Genomic DNA, 21215 nt, shown 5'->3' with positions numbered 1-21215 from the left:
TTCTAGATTATTTTAGCCTTAATTGAACTATTTTTGGTTATTGTAAATGTTATCCTTTTTAAACGATTTAAGAAAAGAAAAAAAATATTGATGGATAATAGAATGTAATTGACAACAATGACATCAACAATAATAATGGGCAACAATAATATTTGTATATTCATTTCTGATAGGTCTTTCTTCTTTGCATGTATTCACGTGCTTGTTTGTGATTGGTCTTTTTCACATCTATTTGACCATATGTGGTCACATTTAAACTGCAATCACAATTGTGTGTTGCAAGCCCTGATATTTCAGTAAATGCAAATCTAGTTCATTATTATAATCTGTGCAGCTGTGATTAGTGCAGAATGCTCCACACAAACCTTTGCATCATTTAAGTACTCTTAATTGGCATAGATTTATGCTTATGTGAGCTTAATTTATTCTTAATTAAGTCTGTGGGTTTATTAAAGTGTAAATATTGCTGTTCTCTTGAGGCATTCATTATTATATTTGAGCATTAACTGCACATAATGGTGAGATCATTTTTTTCCTGTATTCTTTTTTTGTCCTCAGTGTCCATTGGGAGGCGTGTTCAGGATCCCTTAGCAGAGCTTATTAAGATTGACCCCAAACACATTGGTATTGGCACCTACCAGGTGAGTCACATGACACTCTTTTGTGCATCTCCTCTCCAATAAAGGCTTGTTAGTTCATTATTTAAGTGTTTGTTGCAGTAATGTTTATTGTGTCTTTATTAAACGCACTATCAACAGCTGTGTTTCCTTTCACACAATACTGTGTACATGATGTTTAGCCTGGCACTGCTCTTGATGCAGTCTAATGTTCAAAGTGATTATAGGCGCATTCCCAACTTTCTAAGCCAGGTTCTGATTTTTAGTTTTGAGTAATAGCAGTTTCAAACAGAAGTCAGCTGGACTAGTGAGCTAATCCTGTCTCTGACTGTTTGCTTTTGCAGTTTCATATTATGAGTAATCCATTTTTCTCATGAAATTAATTCTACAATGATTCCCAGTAGCATCATTTGTTGACTCAAGGCTGGGCCTGAATTGTGTTTTTTTTTTTCTTCCCTTCTTCTTGCTCTTACTTTTCATCTTTCGGTTTTTCTCTCGCTGTCCTGCATACTTCATTTCTCTCTCCTGCCCTCTGCTGCTCTTTTTTTAAACATCAACATCTCTGCAGAAACTCTTGTTGAAATAAATTCTTTATATATGCACTACCAGTTTCCACAAACATATTAAGCAGCATCATTTTTTGATGATAAGAAATGTTCCTTTAGCATCAAATCAGCATATTTGAATGATTTCTGAAGGATCATGTGACACTGAAGACTGGAGGATTGGCTTCTGAAAATTCAGCCTTGCCATCACACGAATAAATTACATTTAAAAAGAAAAGAAAAAGAAAAACCCTTATTTTGTTAACACTTTACAATAAGGTTTCATTAGTTAACATTTAGTTAACTACTTTAGTTAATATGAACTAATAATTCTACAGCATTTATCAATCTTAGGTAATGTTAATTTCAGCATTTACTTCATTATTAAAATGTTTTATTATTTAACATTAGTTAATGCACTGTGAACTAACATGAACAAACAATGAACAACTGTATTTTATTAACTAACATTAACAAAGATGAATAAATACTGTAACCAATGTATTGAACATTGTAAGTTCATCTTAGTTAATACATTAACTAATGTTAACAAATGAGACTATTACCCACCCAATATAGATTATTACCCACTTTACAATAAGGTCTCATTTGTTAACATTGGTTGATTAAATAACTAACATAAACAATTAGCAACATATTCTTAGAGCATTTTTTAACCATTGTTAATGTTAGTTCAAGTTCATGTTCACATGCATCTACTGATGTTAACAGTACAACTTTTGGTCGTAAAAATGTAATAGTAAATGTTGAAATTAACATTAACTAAGACTAAGATTAATACATTTTGTAGAAATGTTGTTCATTGTTCTGGGTTACCCATATTTTAAATTCACACTTATTCTTTTTACTGTGTTTTTGTAGTTTTTCTTTTGTGATATATACTTAGTGAAATAGCTTTAAACAAGTAAAAATGTAGGTTATGACTTGATTTTGTCCATCAGAAGTTGATTGGATGGATGTGGTTTGTTATTGCTGTGATCTCATGTGGATGACAGGGCATCCCACCCTTGTGCCAGTAAACACGTCATCAGAGAAGAGATGTTGTTGCAAGAGGAAGGGGAAGCTATTTTTATTAACGATTACAATGAGACATGAATAATAAAAAAAGAATTAAAAAAAGATGCTGATAAATTATTTTAAAAAATACTGCAATAGTCCACAAAAAAATCAGATTGTCAACTTTGATTTCATTGTTACTTTATGTAAACGTTGGTGTTGTTAAATCTGGGAGCGGGCAATTTAGATGGCCAATGATGTAAACCAAGTCCATTATAACCTTGGAGCCATTTCCCAAATAAAGAGAAGAACATCTTGCTTCTTTGCAAAATAATCGATATCACGTATCTCATACTTCTCACTACCAACTTTTTTGACCCAAAAAACATGCACATGTGCTGATGCTCACAGGTTTAAGTTAGCAGAGGATCAGGGTCACCTCGTCTTGCCCCTTGCACAGTGTGAGTGTTGTCTAGTGTGCATCACAGCGACCCCCTGCACGTCTGTCAGCACTTAGCGTTTATTTACCCTGACATATAATCTGAGCAACACAAGATGCCTCTCCACCACACTGACATGCTGAGTGATGTGTGTGTGTGTGTGTGTGTGTGTGTGTGTGTGTGTGTGTGTGTGTGTGTGTGTGTGTGTGTGTGTGTGTGTGTGTGTGTGTGTGTGTGTGTGTGTGTGTGTGTGTGTGTGTGTGTGTGGAAAGAAGTTTACAGTATGTATATCTGTGTTTAGTAGACAAATAGACTGGACCATGTATAGTGATCTTATTACTTATCTCAAGCACTCATCTTTAGGGCCGTAAGCACTATAATCGTCGAGAGAGGGGTTATTATATACCCACTTCCCTCAATCATGAATAGTGTCATTTAATTGTGACAGCAAATAAGGTGTTTTAGATTGTTTCTGTAAGGTTTGCCTTGTTGTTACGGTTCACTTAATTGTCTTTCAGCTTTCGATACCTATAGGCTAATAATTAAATCCATAGTATTGCTTATACAGTGTGAAAATGATTATTCACACAGAAAATGCCTTTTAAAAATAAACATATGGGCATGTAAAATCCGAAATCGCACATATGTAACATAGACCAATGTCTACAGAAAAAAAAACTCCAATATGGACTGATATATTGTACATTCCCAAATGACATGTAAAATGCTTAAAAATGTATACTGGGACTTTTACTGTAAAATTGAAGATTTCACCTTCACATGACTTTTAATTGAACGACGCCCTCTATTGTAGCTTGTATTGTCATGACATGCCATTTAGTCAAAGTAGGTGGGACCTCTACTATAGGTTTATATAGTAAACTGTCAATCACATTAACTGTCAATCACATAGGTGGAGTGTGTTCAGGTTTCCCAACTGCTTAAAGGTCCCAGAGGGCACATTTTACCATTTTACCCAGCTGTGAGAGAAAACATCATACACACCCCCGGATATTAAGGAAACTGTCACTCTCCTTGGCTTACTTTCCTATGTGTTTCTCAAGTCCAAACATTTAAACCAGCAATGAACCATTTTTATTATTATATTATGTTAATCAGTGTTTATCAAAGATGTTTTTTAGATCGCCTGCAGGAATATGCATATGTTAGGTTAAATTATAAAATGAATGTTTGTTCACACAGGGACCAGTCTTTTGGATACATACATAAATCATCTAATTTTTTGTTCAGAACGGCAATAAACAATCTATTGGGTAAAAAAATAATAATATTCTGATGGTTTAGAAGGTGTAAAGAAAAAGCACCAGTGATGTCACTCCAGCCTTCTCTTTTTAATGAGCCTGCTGAGACTGTTCCCTCAGGGTAAAACGGAAGAGAGTGAATGAAGGTGTAAGTATTGACTGACAGGAAGCTGATTGACGATGATTGATAGCTGAGTCCATTTTCGCGTGGGAAAAAGGAAAAGTTATGTGCTCTGCTGAACACATTCACTCATTCTCATCATGTTTGATGGAACTTAAATTTTTCTTTTACCTTTATGACTTTTCCCTCTGCTGAGTCAACAATTATCTGTATCTTTATCTTGTCTTATGGCTGTTCACATTTGCAATAAAGCAAACCTCTGAAAGAAAAGTAAAATAAGTGTTTAGTTCTCATGACTGTAGTGGGTGAGTCCAGTAGTGTAATGTGCATGGGTGCAGCTCATGTTCTGTTTGACAGGTGTTTACTGACTCCAGACCTGGCCTCCAGGCTTCACCTGAGGTAAAGGAAAGATGGAGCAGAGTGTAGGTGAGAAAAGTGTCAGAATTGGTCGTTAAAATGTCAGCCTACTGCCAGGAAACTGCATCATCTGATTTGCTGCCAAAATGCTTTTTTTAATGTATTTTTTTATTCATGCACAGTGTTTTTAGTGGAGAAAAGCAAGAATTCTTCTGTATGGAGTTCACAAGTTGTGGCAACTTGGAAACAACCGTGAATTATAAACAGTGTTTTTTATTGTCTGGAAAATGTATGGACAATTCTGTGATAAATATATATTTTTCTAGTATAATGCTCTACTTGAAAATATTTAATTGACGAGATATTAAGATTTTATAGACGTTTTTTTTTTTATTTCAGTTTTTGTTGTTTATTCTTTAATGGGTCACATCACTTCACAAATTGATCTGATTGCTTCATTAGCATGAAAACAAATGGCTGGAAAGATCCTGGCATTGTCAATAACCAAATCAATGGTGAATATACAGTCAGTGTTTTTATTATTATTTTAAAGAAATTAATACTTTTATTTGGGATGCATTCAAATGATCAAATGTGGCATTAAAGACGTTTATAATGTACAAAAAAAAAATCATCAATGAATACTGAAATAAAATAAACAACACAACGTTTTCAAGATTAATCGTAAAAATAAATGTTTCTTGAGCAGCAGATCAACACATTAGAAGGATTTCAGAAAGACCATGTGACACTGAAGACAAGTAATGATTCTGAAATTTCAGTTTTTCCATTACAGGAACATATTACAGTTTAAAATGTATTCAAATAGAAATGATAGTTGTAAATTTTATTTATATTTCATAGTATTGCTTTGTTTTTTTTAAAATAAATTCACCCTTGGTGGGCATAAAAGACTTCTCTCAAAATCTTACTGACCCCAAAAACTTTAATGGGATGATGGGAATATACAAAGGCTTTAATGAGTCTGTCAAATGCTGACTGATTGACCTCTGAATGATTTGTTTGATTTGTTAGTGAATTGGATTGAATCCAATTGGATTTAATTTCAAATGCTCATTCCATATTCACAAATATCTCTATAAGTCTTAAATACAGTTTTCTATTAGGGACTTATGAATCTGTCAAAATGGTTCAGACTAAACCAGAAAAATATTTATCTCAAATGACTGGAAATTCATTGGTCAAAAAGAGCAGGAACATAAAAATCTACAATATTCTACCTATTATGTAAGGATGATTTCACAGAACTTCAGTTCTGTCAGTCCTTGTCATCTCTTACACTGCTGTCAGGATGTCGTCAGCTGTTTTTAGATGACTTGTTAGGGGCTTTTGTGTTTTTCTGAGAACGCTGGCCTTTGGTTACGCATGAGGCTGAGCTTTGGGAGGTATGTTAAGGAATCTCCTCAGTCAAACATCAGCTCTCTGGGATGTGTGTTTTCAGAGCCTGCAGCTAGTTAGATCTACATTGGGTCATGAGGGCGGGGAAAGAAGAGAACAACTGATTGACATCTTAGAGTGGCAGCTTTTTGTAAAAAAAAAAAAAAACCTGTTAACTGGGATCAGTGTGGACAGACATACTTTATTCTGGCGCTGGGGCCTATCCAAACCAAACAGGACCTCGCACCTGAATTTAATCCTGCGGTTTGTGTGAGCCCGCATGTTTTTGTGTGTGCGTGTGTGCAAGGCTTGGGTCAGAGACTTCGCCGTGGCTCTGTTGGGCTTAGTGAGGCAATGTAAGTGCGTATTTGTGTTACCACTGGCCCGTCCCCATACCTGGCATGTCGGGGTCTGGGATATGTGTCTGTTCAAACAGAGTGCAGGTTTAAAACCTATGTGAACTCCCACCACATTTCTTCACCTATTCCCCAATGCTTTAATTGAGTTTTGGTTGTTTTGTCTTCAAGGTTACCACAGCGTTAAGCCATGTCAAAGCTCAGCTGTCAGCCGCTCTTCCTACTGTGAACGAAGACCAGAGGGTGCGGCTCTTGTGCTTGTTTGAAGACAGATGGAAAGCTTAATATCTACTTTAGGCGAGCATGGTCTTTCTCAGGGCCTCATGTATGATATGTTGGTTTGATTCTTAACGTATGCTCTACCAGATGCAGCTCGGCGTGTCTCAGTTTTGCACTAATTGAAATGGTTATACAGTCTTAGATATATCCAGTAGGATTGACAGGAGATTGGAGAGATGATGTGGGTGAAAGCCGAAGTCTTTTTCAACTGCTGCTACTGGAGTGTCTATTTGAAGTGTCTAGGCTGATTTTTGTCCACAGTCTTGGTGTGTTTTAGCCTTAAAGGGATAGTTCCTGGACAAATGTTGGACCTGTAGGAAAGAACCTTTCTTTCTTCTGCAAAACACAAAAGATGGTGTTTTGAAGAATGTTGGTAACAGAATTTTTTTGGTGAAAATTGACTTGATACACTGAAACACTGGTACTATCTTTTATGTATGCTCTAGATGCAGCTCGCTAATTTAAATGTTATTGGAGAGATGATGTGAGTGAATGTTGTGAGTGTTTCTAATTTGACCTTTGTTTGTGTACAGTGATTGCTCTCTTTAAAGTCTGAAAATTATTTCATTATTTGTGTACCTGCATGCCATTCCAAACTTGTATGACTTTCTTTCTTCTGCATAACACAAGATATTCTAAATAATGTTGGTAACCAAACCATTTTGATGAGCAATGACTTCCGAAGTAAAATCACTCAAAATATCTCTGTTTAGGTTTGGAAAGACATGAGGGTAAGCAAATGATGACCAAATTTTCTGTGAACTATCCTTTAAGTGAATTCCCTCCTGACCCTTCAGAGCCAGACGGCCCGACAGTTGATACAGAACATTGGCCGCTCTCTTGTTCCATTATATTCCGTTCATTGAACTTTTTCTCTCAGTACGTGAGCGCTAATATCGCAGTGGTGGTGTCCCACCTTGTAAATTAGTGTACCATAGCACATAACTTCCTGGAACATCTTTTAAAAATAGATGGGGGATCTGGGATTGATGATTGATGGCTTTCTAATGAGTGCGCATTCCATCAGCAGAGCTCCAAATCGCCCAGAGGCGACACTTTTTGGGTGTCTTTCTCTCTCACCCTGCTCAAGGACTGTGAGAATTTTCGCTCCATCCGCGCTCAAGGCGCTTTATACAGCCGACTGGCTGCCAAATACTCAAAAGCTAACCTTAGGGTTTGGGAGCAGCTACATGGGAACCTGTCCACACACTTCTCAGGTTGCATCCGGCTATTATGTGGCATTATGTGATAAAAATAAGGAGTTGTTTGTTATTCTTTGTGAGAAGTACCTCAAGCATGCACTGATTTATTGATTATCAGCAAACTGTTTGTGATTTTTAGCATTCAAATCGGTTTGTGATGCTCCATTGAATACAGTGATGTGTTGATAAGTCTGATGAGTTACTGTTTTGAAATCACCTTAAACATCAACTGGAAAAATGCATCAAACTGTTTGCAAACTTGTGTGTGTCTGGATCGTTTTTTTGTTGAGCAAAATAAGGATCATTAGGAATGATTAAGCTGCCGTTGAATATCTCGGCTTCTGCCTTCAGGCTTTCATATTTATTGTTTAGATTTCACATTTCATTTCAACGCAGGCCTTCCAGTAGCGTACAGCATTTTCTCACCTCTCTAAGGTTACAAATTAAAAAGTATAAAAAAGTTTGACAGAATTTTTCAGCTGATAGCGTTCTCCCACATGAAGGCTGTTTTTGTGCAATAAATGTTTTGGCTGTCTAATATTACAGTTGTTTTTCCAGCATTTATGTATCACTGGCTAGATTTAGTAGGTGATATTAAAACAGTTTTATTGTTTGTTTGTTTTTTGCCAGTTGCAATGAATGCATTAACCACTAGAGGCAAAAGATTGCACATCTTGTGAGAGCTTTAAGACAGATCTTTCATTTTTCACACTAACACTTGCTCCCAGGGGATGTTTAGTGCTCAAGATCTCAATGCCGCTACTGTTGTTTAAAACCCTTACCACTGATATTTACTGAAAGTTTAAGAATGCACAACCTGGTGCAGAATATGAAGAATATATATTGCAATATAAAGATACTGAAAGTTGTGACTTTTTTTTTTTCTTGTCTGATGAATGATTTTATGTCTTTGCATGGATAAGATTACTCCATTGTTTACAGCCTCACAGTATTCATCACTCTGATGTCCTTTATTCTAGTTGCAGTTATTCGGATCCTATCAGGTCAAAACACACATTCTCCTCTTTGCTTTAACACGCATACATAGCTCACCCACTCAATATCTCACTCATCCTTAACCCACGGAGATGTTACCATTGTACTGGTGTAATTAATTTCTATTTATATTAATTCATTTGTATCTAATAGGATATTATTCCATTAATCTGTTATCTGAAGGACTATAAGCATCAAAACCTCAGCACCATTGCACTGCAAGAGAACAGAAATTTTTTTTCAGGAGTACAAATAATTTATTTGATTGTATTTACTTTTTTTATTTTATTTTTTTACCTTTATTCAATTTCATATATTGTTAATTTTTTATCAAAGAGGAGGGGAAGTATCCGGATCTTGTATCATCTTATCACTCCTTCTCTTGGAGTGATTTGGTGCCTGTTCTCAACGGACATGTGTTTTGTGGACAAACAGGCAGACCTGCTAATGAGTTTACAAGATCAGATTTCTCTAGGCAACAACATTTGTTTTGAGGTGTTTGTTTTTGTTTTGAACATCTGCTTCTCAGACAATTTGACATTCTCATTTTGTTCTTGGCCACATTTTACCATTCTGAATGTACTGCATTTTATTACATTGGATAGCAGTTCTTCAGCTGCCTCATTGTGTTGCTTTGTGTTTAATGTGCAACATGATTGCCATTGAAGGATATTAAAGGGTCAGTTCACCCAAAAAGGAAATTTCTTTCATTAATGACTTACCCCAATATCGTTCCACACCTGTAAGACCTCTGTTCATCCTCAGAACACAGTTTAAGATATTTTAGATTTAGTCCGAGGCCTTTCTGTCCTTTGAATGTAAGTGAATGCCCACTTGCTGTCCACGTTCAGAAGGTTATGAAAACATCATCAAAGTAGTCCATGTGTGGCATCAGTTGGTTAGTTAGACTCTTTTGAAGCGTTGACAATACATTTTGGTCCAAAAATAACAAAAAATACGACTTTATTCAGCATTGTCTTCTCTTCTGCGTTTGTTTTCAAACCTCAAATAAAGAATCACAAGAACGGTCGCGAATCAGCAGATTGATTCGGGATTCATATTGCCAATGTCACGTGATTTCAGCAGTTTGCCAGTTTGACACACGGATCCGAATCTTGAATCATGACCTTTTGATTCTTTATTTGAGGAACACGGAATAGACAATGCTGAATAGTCATATTTTTTGTTATTTTAGGACCAAAATGTATTGTCGACGCTTCAAAAGAGTCTAACTAACCAACTGATGTCACATATGGACTACTTTGATGATGTTTTCATTACCTTCTGGACGTGGACAGCAAGTGGGCATACACTTACATTCAAAGGACAGAAAGCCCTCGGACTAAATCTAAAATATCTTAAACTGTGTACCGAGGATGAACAGAGGTCTTACGGGTGTGGAACGACATTGGGGTGAGTCATTAATGAAAGAAATTTCATTTTTGGGTGAACTAACCCTTTAACAGTCATTCCAACATTCCACCTATATATAAACCTGCATGTATGTAGATATAGTAACTAAAGAAAAGAATAGCTTTAATGTTATCATCCTAAACGTGTTTTAACAGGTTAGTTTACCCCAAAATGAAAATTTTTGAAACACTAATGAAGATATATGCTTTCTGATCCCTCTATACACTGTCAGAAAATAAGGTACAGTGCTGTCACTGGGGCGGTACCCTAAAGGTTCAAAAGTGAAAAGGTACATCTTTGTATCTTACTCACCCCTAAATGGTACATATTAGTACCTTAAAAGGTACATAACAGTACTTTAAGAGTGTGTATTAGTGCCATAAAGGTACTTATTTGTACATTTTTGGTTTTGTACCTTAGGGTACCGTCTCAGTGACAGCAATGTACCTTTTTTTCTGACAGTGTAGACAGCAACACAACAATCACTTTCAAGGCCCATAAAGTTAGTAAATAGTGTTTCCGAGTTCTAGGTCAGAACCCAGATGGCAAATGGCCGACACCTTTCTGGGCCTTGAAAGTAGTCGTTGTGTTGCTGTCTATTGAGGGGTCAGAGAGCTCTCGGATTTCATCAAAAATATCTTAATTTGTGTCCCGAAGATGAACAAAAGTCACGGGTTTGGAACAACCTGAGGGTGAGTATGAAAGAATTTTCATTTTTGGGGGAAGCAACCCTTTAATACAAGGTAAATTGGTCTGATGATAAAGCTGTTTTGTAATATGTCTGAGAATGATTAAAGCAAAATATATTGGGATAAGGTATTCTCAGATCTCAGACCCACCTTTTACTTTTTCCCATTGGCTGTGCAATTTCAAACACACTTTCTTAAAGTAAACCGCTGTGTCCAAACTTGAGGGAAATATATATCCTCTATGTCTTTGCTTATTATTTCTGCCTGTTGTGTTAGTGTGTGACTGTGTGTATTCGCGTGCACAAGGAAGGTTGAATGTGTATATTAAGTTAATTGTAAGAGGCCCGTGGGATTCTTGGACTGTTTAATATACTTAATTTGTATTCACAGAAACACTATAACACACTAACGCATGTAAAGATCTTACTCATGCTTTATATTTACACACTGAAAAGTACACAGAACTGGCAATGCATGTCATATACTCCCAAACCACCACAAACTGTCATTACTGATCTTTTAAATGCTGGGTTTTCCCCTAATTAAAAAGAAAATTGGAGAACAGTATTCTGACTGCTTAATGGTTCTGATCACTCTTTTAAAGGTGCTGTGTGTAGTATTTATGAGGATCTATTGACATAAATACAATGTAATATACATAACTATGTTTTCAGTGGTGTAAAAAGACCTTACATAATATACAGTTATGTTTTTATTACCTTAGAATGAGCCTTTTCTATCACATACATTGCGGGTCTCCTTACAGTGAAATCGTCATTTTGCGCCATCATATTTCTACAGTAGCCCTAAACCAACAAACTCCTCTACAGAGTGCTAGTCCTCTCTGCTCTTTCTGAAAACAACATTTTTGTCCTGTTTCGGCCACCGTAGCTTCTCTGTGTGCTTCAAAAGGGAGGGGTGAGTGGTGGGCTATTTACAACCTCACCACTAGATGCTGCTAAAATTCACACACTGCACCTTTAAAATGGGCAGATGATTTAAAAGTAAAATGCTCAGCAAAAAAAAAGCTTTTAATCTATTTACATTATAGTTGGAATTGAAGTCATTGAGCTTTTTCATCACTGAGTAGTTTAACTGCATTTGTGTTTTCCAGGGTTGAATGGTTCTCCATAGAAGAGTGGTTTAAAGAGGCATTCAGGCGCCTTTCCTCCGAAGAGGCTAGTGAGGGGGTTTAGTGAGCGATCAGTTTGGGGAAATTGAAGACACATTTTTGTGTCTGTGACCAGTGTGTACAAGTTTTATGAATGCTGAAAATAAGTTGCAGAAAAGCTTAACAGTACATTATAAATTTTACAATTTCTTGTTGTTTTTTACCTATATGATGCTGTTTCATATTGATTGACTAGGCAGACTGGCCTCTCTTATCGTAACTCTTAAAGCCAGCATACAATGGATTTTTTTTTAAAGGATTTTTGTGAATTATCATTTTTTAAAAAGGTTTATTCAAAGTTCTCCGGTTAAAGTCTGCTTAAGTTCGCATTTTGCCGATTTGCCTCTATCCAGTCAGCAGTTGTTGTTTTTTTGATTACCTGTTTAACACTTCCGTTACATCACAACTTTTAATTTGAGTGAAATTTCCAGGTTTCCCCTAAGCTACCATGGTTGACTAACTAGTACATGCAGATTTTGTTTTAAGTGAGGAAGGTGTTCATCGTAATGAGTTCTCCCAAATGAAGTATTGCACATTCGTCTTACAAGGTCTCAAGCACTGGTATAACTTATTCCATATGGATGCTGGTCCCAATGCAAGACAGACAAAGGCTTGTCAGAATTCCCTGCTTGTTCCTAATTTTTTGTCAGTTTTGGATTTGGCCTTGCGGTTTTCTTTGCTTTGAATTCCATCTCCATTTTAGAAAACCGCCTCCAAAGTGTGAAAAGTTCGGCTGGATTAACTTTATCAATTCTCTGCACTTAATGGAAAACCCCTGTGAGAGGACTTTGAAGTGTCACAGATGCTTTCCAATGAAAACAGCCTCAGACCTTCTCTCCGTGTCTCTTGAGGCAAAGCGATCCACTGGCTGCCTTTTTATTCAGCCGTCTCTTTTTTCCTCCTCATACCAGCATGAACACCACAAAGTATTTAGGGTTACCGTTTGATTGCCAGTGACACAACATTGGCCTTGCAAAATGGCTTGTTTTTGGAAAGTGACTGAGACAGCACGATTTGTTGCTGAGATATCTAATAGATGTAGACTTTCTTGACATTTCCGAAGACGAGTAAAAAGGTTTAATTATTTTCTAAGTAACCATGGCGATTTAGTGAACTTTGAATGTACATCCAAATTGCGATTTTTAAATCAATTCAACACACTATAAAAAAGGTGTTTGATTTAAATTTCAGAGCCCAGGTCAAAAACAGAGCCCTTCCTTCTCCTTTCTTACACAAACACACATTCTAAGACTATTCACTCTTTCCAGCACGACGTGTCGCAGAGTTTGCTGAGGGCAGCGCTGGACGGGGTGGTGCAGGAGTGTGTGAGCTTCGTGGGAGTGGACATCAACATCTGTTCAGAGACGCTGATGAGGTAGAGACCAAATACTTTCCAGCAGGAGTCACAACATGGCAACTTCTCACTCGTCTCCCCGCTATTGCTTAGCACTCTGTTTAGTCTGACACCCTACACGTTGTGTGCGCACACACACACACACACACACACACACACACACACACACACAGTCGCACGAACTGTAACATCTTTTCACTTCCCCACTACATACAAACAATGTGATCTACATATACAAACATTGCTGTTCCCTAACATATACACAAATTGAGATATATAGCCTCGAATATTAGTCACATAAACTTACAGAAACACTGAAATGTACACATTCGTTATATCCACCCGCTCTGTCTAATACCTTGTAGGATTTCGTGAGTAATTGCAAATTGTTTGCACTATGGAAAAAGGTGGCTTGGAATAATATATTTCCGGAATACATGCCCCTCGATGTGCTTAGAAAACTTTTTTACACAGCTTGTTCTTAAAAAAAAAAAAACTTCATTCAACAATATAGAGGTTAGTATATGTACTTAAGAGAGTTTAAAAATATTTTGATGAAAGCTGGTAGACTTTCATATTTCATCCATAAACTAAATTCAGATACATGTAAGCATTCGACTAAAACAGGCACACATTTCACAAAGATCAGATTGCCATATTTAACTCTTTAGGCTTTTGCCTATGACTTATAGTGTACTTAGATGCCCATGCATCACTATTCTGAGCTAGAAAGCTGTATGATCCATTAAGAGGCAGGGTTAAATGCTTGAGGTAGGCTGGGATCAGGTCATCTGTTTACCTGACTTTAAATGAGCTCTCAGTACCAGAACTCCAGACGAAGTGTTCGTGGCTCCAGCATTATTCGCCCCTTATTTATAAGTGATGACATACAATGTTTACATAGCTGCTTTTAGGGGAGCTGCCACTTCGAATTGCCCATACCGTGTCACAAAAAAACTTCTCAATGCCTTTCTGTTTTGTATGAAAAGGTCAAAAAGATTATGAGATCTTAGGCAGCCATTTGGTAATTGGGCTGGAAAATGTTCTCAATAATTTACTAATATCTGACTTCTTGTTTGTGAATATATAGGGATTACATAAGCATGAAAAGGAATTTCCATGGCCTTGGGTGGACTTCTAAAGTGAAGTTCTTCATCCAGGAAGTGTGGTTAATGCTGGGTATTGACATATAAAGCAATGACTAATTCTAAAAACAAACTAATTGAAATGGGGAGTCAAGCGGGAAGATGTGAGAGATTAAATGTAGGCTTTTTGGACTAAAATATCTGTAATTTCTGACAGATTAAACACCATTGTGAAGGATAAGATATATTTTTGGATGCCATTTCTGAACGTCATAGAATAAATTCAATACTTGCTAGTCAAACCCATCAAGGAAAAAGTATGTTTTTTTTTATTGTCCGTTTTGTTTTATCAGGCACATAGCAGGTCTAAATGCGGGGAGAGCACGTAATATAATGGAGTGGAAAGAAAAGAACGGACCTTTTCTCAACAGAGAGCAGTTGAAACTGGTCAAAGGCCTCGGTCCTAAGAGCTTTCAGCAGTGTGCTGGCTTCATCAGAATCAACCCCGAGACAGTACGCAGGTACACAGCTGGGTCGTGACACTTTTACTTCTACATGTTTTTGCACCAAGCTTCCTTTATATCCTATAGAGGAGAATAGGATAAGGTTTGTCTTCCCTTAATATAAAAAATGAAGTATTATTTTTTTCACATGACCATACAGTCTATTATATTTACACAAAGCTTGCGTAGTGATACGAAATAATTTTCTGCATGCCATATGTGCCAGTGGCTTGCCTAATAGTGCTGACTTTTGCCTCTAATTGCTATGAAATTAAAATACTATTACAAACACTATTAATATCACAAATGCTATTAGATAATGTTAAAATACTTTTCACTACATTCACATTTTCTGATTATTAAACCTTTTTCTTGATTGATGAAAATGCAATTGCAAAGTAACTTTTTTATATATTTGGGGTGACGTAGAAGTAACTTCTCAAAATGTTATGGTTATTTGTTATAGACAGTTCTAATCTTAGTCAATAATTTCATAATCTTCTAATCCCATACCTGTGTATTATAATGAGTAATGATGTCAGTAACATCATATTTCTCCTTAGAAAGCGAGTAAAAAGTTGCATATCTTACCCAATCTCCCTTTTACTAAAGTTTTTGTAACTGCTTCATACAGTATCGGCTATGGAGGAAACGAAAACCTTGAGGCTCCTAAGAAACCGACAGCTGAGAAGAGAAAAGTCAAGGGCTCGGGTAGCACCTCTAACCAGTTTGACCCTCTGGACCAAACCTGCATCCACCCTGAATCCTACAGCATCGCTTTGAGGTGAGAACAGAACATGGCACTGAACTATCTCATTACTGTACTTCAGCAGATGATCATTAGATCCGCTTAAGGATTGACCCAAGTGGTAGCGAGTGTTTACTTCAAGTGGGAGCATCTGGGTCGCTCAGTGTGAGAGTTGTGCGAGCTGCTGCCGCTTGTATGAAAAGCACATTCAGCGTGTGCTCAGCACTCTCTGGCAGTGAATGACGCTCTCCCCGCAGCTGTGCTGCTCAAGTCTGTTTAGACTACTCCAATCTGACACTTGTGCCTGTTGCTTCCAGAAGATGTGCGCGCGGATGCCCTGTGGTTTGGATGTGCTTGCGTGCATGACAGCTGCAAGTTAAATCAAAATCAGTGTGTGCATGTGAAAGAGGTTTTTTAAAATTGAATATGAACCGTGGGCACGGCATCCGTGCACTGTGGAATTTGGAGGATTTATTGGTGAATGGCAAGTATAATTTAGAAACAAGACATTCATTCACTGCCTATTACTCACTTTTTTAATTTCCTCCAACGTCTGAATTCTAATCAGTTATGATATGAAAAAATTAAACAATGCTTCTTATTTAAATGCGTAATATTCTCATACTATACTTATAATGTACAAGACTAAATGTGTATATAAAAATATATTGCGTAATGATTAATATAATAATAATTAAAAATGTATTCCATAATAAATATTAATATAATTAATAATATAGGAAATAATTAAATAATAGAATATTTTAATAGAATTTAAATAGAATGATCTATATTGTAAATCTGTTTTAATTCTGTTACAGATATTATGTTTGTAATTTAATAAACATGCTTTAATTACAAATTATATTGCATAATAATAAATGTAATATAATAAATTAAATACAAAATAAAATAGATGCATTTTCTCTGGTGGTCTGAGACTTGTTGACTCCCCACTGTATGTACATGTGTGACTTGTGTGTGAGTATATGCATGTTCGTCCACTCGTTCTCTGCCTGATCTGTCATCAGAGGCGCCTTTTGGGGTCAGAGGTCTAATAAAGCCACTTAGGGGTATGGAGTGGGGGAATAATCACCCTGTCATATCCTCCCTCCTCTCCTCCTCTTCTGTTTGTTTTCATTTCTCTCCGTTAGGCTTCATTTCCGACTAAACCAGGCAGAAAAGCCTCCCTTGCAGTCCCTTGTATTATCACCATTCTCTATCGTTACCAAATGCTGTGCTAATGGACGTTGCTCCACTCCAATTGTCATCATGAGCCCAGGCATATTTTTCTTGGAGTAACAGGATTTGATTAAACATGGCCACCTGCAGTGCTGAGTTGGTAATGTAGCGCCCAGCTAATGTGGCGGACTTTAAACAAGGGTTTCTTGGGGGCTTGGGAGGAATTCTGGGTATTGCTAATAAATTGTATCAAATATGTTGCGAGCTTCAGCCAGGGCTGGAATCATAAGGCTAATGATGCGAGCAGAACCGTCTGAGCAATAGCTTTATAATGATGATGACAAGCCTGACATATTCCCAACAATCTGTAACCCATTTCTGCACTGGGTTCATCACTCTTGTCCTCTGTTTCACCAGCTCATTCTCTTTCCCGCTGCAAATTATTGGACAGCTCTTTTTCACTTCCTCTCTCATTCTCATTCAAGGCCTTGTTTATATATCAATGCAGCAGTTAACGAGAATAAAAATGAAATGAAAATGCACCCCTCTTGGCATCAGTAACTGGTTTGCACTTAATATTTGTAAAGTTTGGACAGGAGGTGGCTTAAATCAGTCACACATTGTGCTTGTGAAAACATGCAGCTTGTCTTCCTCCATTTTGTGAGTGATTTGGTTGCACGTTGGGCGCTTTGTGAAGCGTGGGCCAGCGGACGGTAATGGCGGATCATGTTGCTCTAATGTGATGAACTTGATACCCTTAGCCTCACCACTTCCCACTCATACACAAATACACATACACAGTATGTAGCACTGACCCCCTGATTGACCATCTATATGGTATTTATGTATTAGCTGTGAAACAAAGGATGATGTTAGCTCTTATTGGAAATTATAACAAAGATAATCTCTGACTTAAACTTTGACTGATTTTTGTTTGATTTGTTATTATAGCCCATAACGAAAGTGCTTACTTTGTTTTTTCAGTATTTTGTGAGAACATGATTGGGGCTATCACAAAAACTGGTATTGGCCATAACTATAGCTCAGTATGGCTCACTTTTGGGGGGTTTCCCACTGTGTATAGTACCTAGTACCTGTTTTTTGTTTTTTTTAGTACCACCTCGGTTTACGTTTTAAGTGAGCCGTACCAGTACTAAAATGTGATGTGTAGATAACCGTTTGGTCAGATAGAATCATCACTACCAGCGCTATTGGATTTGCGACACAAGACCTCAAACATGCTAGATTTAAATAGTCAGCAACAGCCACTGCCGTATCATTTGTCCGCACAACTTTTTAAAAATAAAACTGCTTTAAACGACCATTGTGCGTAACTTGAAAAAGAATAGGCTGTATTATGGTCCGTCTACGAGGTGGCGTCACAAGCCGCACAATTGTAACGATCAGTCGATTATCCCACCCACTTTTAAGCAGTAGTAAACTGCAGTGAAAAAGAACCACATAATAACTGAATTAAACTATATTAGCTTCCACAGCAATACACAATACCTTTCTGTTTATTATAAGCACGCATGGCAGTTATGTCGCATGCTGTTTAAATGCTCAAACTCTTTAAATTTAAGTAGACTCTGATTGGCTGTCAGTGTTTTTATTGCCCATCAACAGGAAACAATTATTCTGAAATTGATTCCTAATATTGTTCCTCTGTGTCATTAACGTTAGAGTTGTGATGTGGACTTACCTATTCTCATAGAACTAGAATGATTATTGAAAATCTGTTTATTTTTATCAATTTTTGTTTAAAAGTGCCTTTATGGTTACAAATTCTTACATCAAACCTTTCTATAGATGTTGTGATATTGTCATTATTTTGTCCATGGTGATCATTGTACAAATCTTGTAACAGCCCTAGTAGTGTTGAATGGGAATAGTTCACCCAAATATAAAAATTCTGTTGGTTCACCCTCATTCATTTCAAAGCCCTATTACTTTTTTATGTGGAACACAAAAGAAGATACTTTGAATTAGGGATGAGACGGTATGAAAAATTCATATCGATTATAGTAACCAAAATGATCATGATTATTAATATTATCACGGTTTTGTTCAAATGAGATGTTCAAAAAGAACTGATACACACACAAAAAACATTTAAGCAAGTTTCATATTTGAAATTAAACAAACAACAAATAAAACATTCAGCTCGCACATTTTTAACCAAGATTATATTCTGTGGCATTTCCTTCCTTATAATGAATGTCGTTAATAGCAATGCATTATAACACCACAGGCATCCATGTATCACAACGGACATGCTCTCTCGTTTCATTCAAATGCAACTTGCCATCTTGCGTATCCATTTTTGATTGTATTGAAAAAGAAATTCTCAGAGGACTTTACTAATATTACTACTACTATATTGTGGTGATCATCTTGTCTGGACAATAATGTTTTATACTCTGTGCAAATGGATTTAAATGGATCCAAATGGATAAACAGGTTGTTTTATGTTGGTTGTTTAATTGTTTATGTGGTAAAAATAATAACTGGTGGTGTAATAACCGTACAATGAATATACATTATTATCCCTTAAATGTCACCCATAATAATCTTGTCTGAACTATCTATCTTTGGCTCAAAGCCACTTGCTGCAAACTTTTCTTCGCAGAAGCTTCACGTTAATTTCAAGTGAGGGAGATCAAATATTTAAACTCAAAAAAACATTTTTTGTCCAATTATTTCCCAGACGTAGTTTTGGTATTGAGGTCAAAGTTAACTTGCCTTGCGTTTGTTATACAACAGTGGGTGTTAGTGGCGAAGACGACTCGGCAGATTTGAAGTGTTTCCTACTATTGCAGTGACTTTCTTTTTGCATGTTCTGCAGACAGGGTGACATCCTCGATTAAGTTTCCTCAGGACTTTTGTAAAAGCCAAAATGTGACCACACCTCAGATCTGGTCCTTTTAGAAGGCTGTCACTGCCTTCTGCCATTTGTCTGGCTATCACCAGACTGACCTCAATTTAAGACTAAACATTGGTCTGGGGAGTCTGCTATGTATTGCACAAGAGGGGTGATAAATGAGCATTATTCAAATGACTATACACAATTGGATAGTCTGAAATTGATCAACTGGGCAACGACCCATCGCTTCGCTGTCCGGTATCGTGTTAAACCCATCAATAGTGCGGCAGGTGGATAAGCCAGTCTGTGATTGGTTCCTGCAAAAGTGTAGCAGAAGAAGTAGAAATGAATGTACAGGTTTCCAGACTGAGTTGCAGGGCGAAATCACATTGCTGGCCATTTCTTTTCATTCACAATATTGCGCGCTGCGTCTGCGCCGACTTATGCTGGCTGGACAGAATTTACCAAGAGTTTTCAAAATCGTGATAATCAAGCACTGTTTTAATGATGATTAAATCTTAAACGATAATACTAACCGTCAGTACATTTTATTGTGGTTTATCGTGAAACTGGTAATCATCCCATCCCTGTTTTGAAGAATATTCTGCTCACTATTTTTCATATTATAAGAGTAAATAGGGACAGATGCTGTCAAGCTCCAAATTTACAGAAAAAAGGAAGAAAAAATTGAAAGTGCTCCATATGACTTGCAGTGTTTTCTGAAGTCATATGATAGTTTGTGTGAGGAACAGACCTCTAAAAAATCTCGCTCTCTGTAGCTTTTAAATCAGATGTGCTGCAGTTAGATGTCCCATTAAGTTTAGTGTAAATTATGACCATTTTCGTTGTGTGAACTATTCCTTCTTTTCTGTCTTCAACAACCAAGGAACACACTGATCCATTTTGCTGTTATGAGCATTGCCAAGCTGAGTCTGAAAAAGCGGGTAGCTCTTCAGCTTCTTCAATACAGCAGTTTTTTTCTCAGGGTTGATATCAAATTTCTTACATTTACTGATGATAAAGAATTAACTTCAGGGTTATTGCTAAGGGGACCACACACTAAAACAGCCTCATTGTGTCTGGATAGCCTCTATCATTGGGCCCACCCAGTAGCTTACCGTGTGGGGAAACAGAGGCCTCATCCACAACCCTCCTCGCGGTGCTGCTTTTCATTATGCCCGGAGGATAAGGCAGACTCCGCTCTTCTGGATCCAGAAGAGCAGAAGCCCTGGTACCCCCTAAACACTAACACACCAGAGGGAAACATAAGCCCAGCTGAGACCCCCTCCAGAAACCTGAGCCCTTGGGCCAATCGCCCGCACCGCCACACTCACACTGTAACTGTTCATAAATCACTCAGAGTTCAGCTCTGCACCCCCCCCCCCTCCCCCTTCTCTCTCTGTGCCAACTCTGGCGTTCCAGAGGGACAGCTGGAGGGAAGCACAGTGTCCCTGACCAACATCACGGAAATCTGTAGAGGATGATGGGTAGTTGCCGTTGGGCAGTATGAGTGCTATGAGTGAGTAATTTGTTGAAATTGGTGCAAGTACAGGGCACAGGTATATGTGTGAAAGTCATTTACAAGCAGGTGTTGTCAGAACACTAGCTTGAGTCTGA

The 21215-nt window shown here is 37.2% G+C and overlaps 1 protein-coding gene across 3 annotated transcripts in view; it reads left to right on the top strand.

Annotated features, from left to right (window-relative positions):
- The window catches only part of srbd1 (S1 RNA binding domain 1), a 62972-nt gene that overhangs the window by 33613 nt on the left and 8144 nt on the right, over positions 1-21215 (top strand). For all 3 annotated transcript variants that reach the window (XR_010898750.1, XM_067421930.1, XM_067421931.1), the window contains exons 16-19: positions 559-641; positions 13132-13238; positions 14656-14823; positions 15440-15589. Coding sequence is in view for 2 of the 3 variants with exons in the window: in XM_067421930.1 (XP_067278031.1) it covers positions 559-641; positions 13132-13238; positions 14656-14823; positions 15440-15589 (508 nt within the window). In the remaining variant the exon portion in view is untranslated. The remainder of the gene's footprint in view (positions 1-558; positions 642-13131; positions 13239-14655; positions 14824-15439; positions 15590-21215) is intronic.

The sequence above is a fragment of the Pseudorasbora parva genome, chromosome 17 (genome assembly GCF_024679245.1).
Source record: "Pseudorasbora parva isolate DD20220531a chromosome 17, ASM2467924v1, whole genome shotgun sequence".
Taxonomy (NCBI): Eukaryota; Metazoa; Chordata; class Actinopteri; order Cypriniformes; family Gobionidae; genus Pseudorasbora; species Pseudorasbora parva.
Note: the sequence above shows the minus strand (reverse complement) of the source record. Positions and strands in the feature narration are given on the sequence as shown.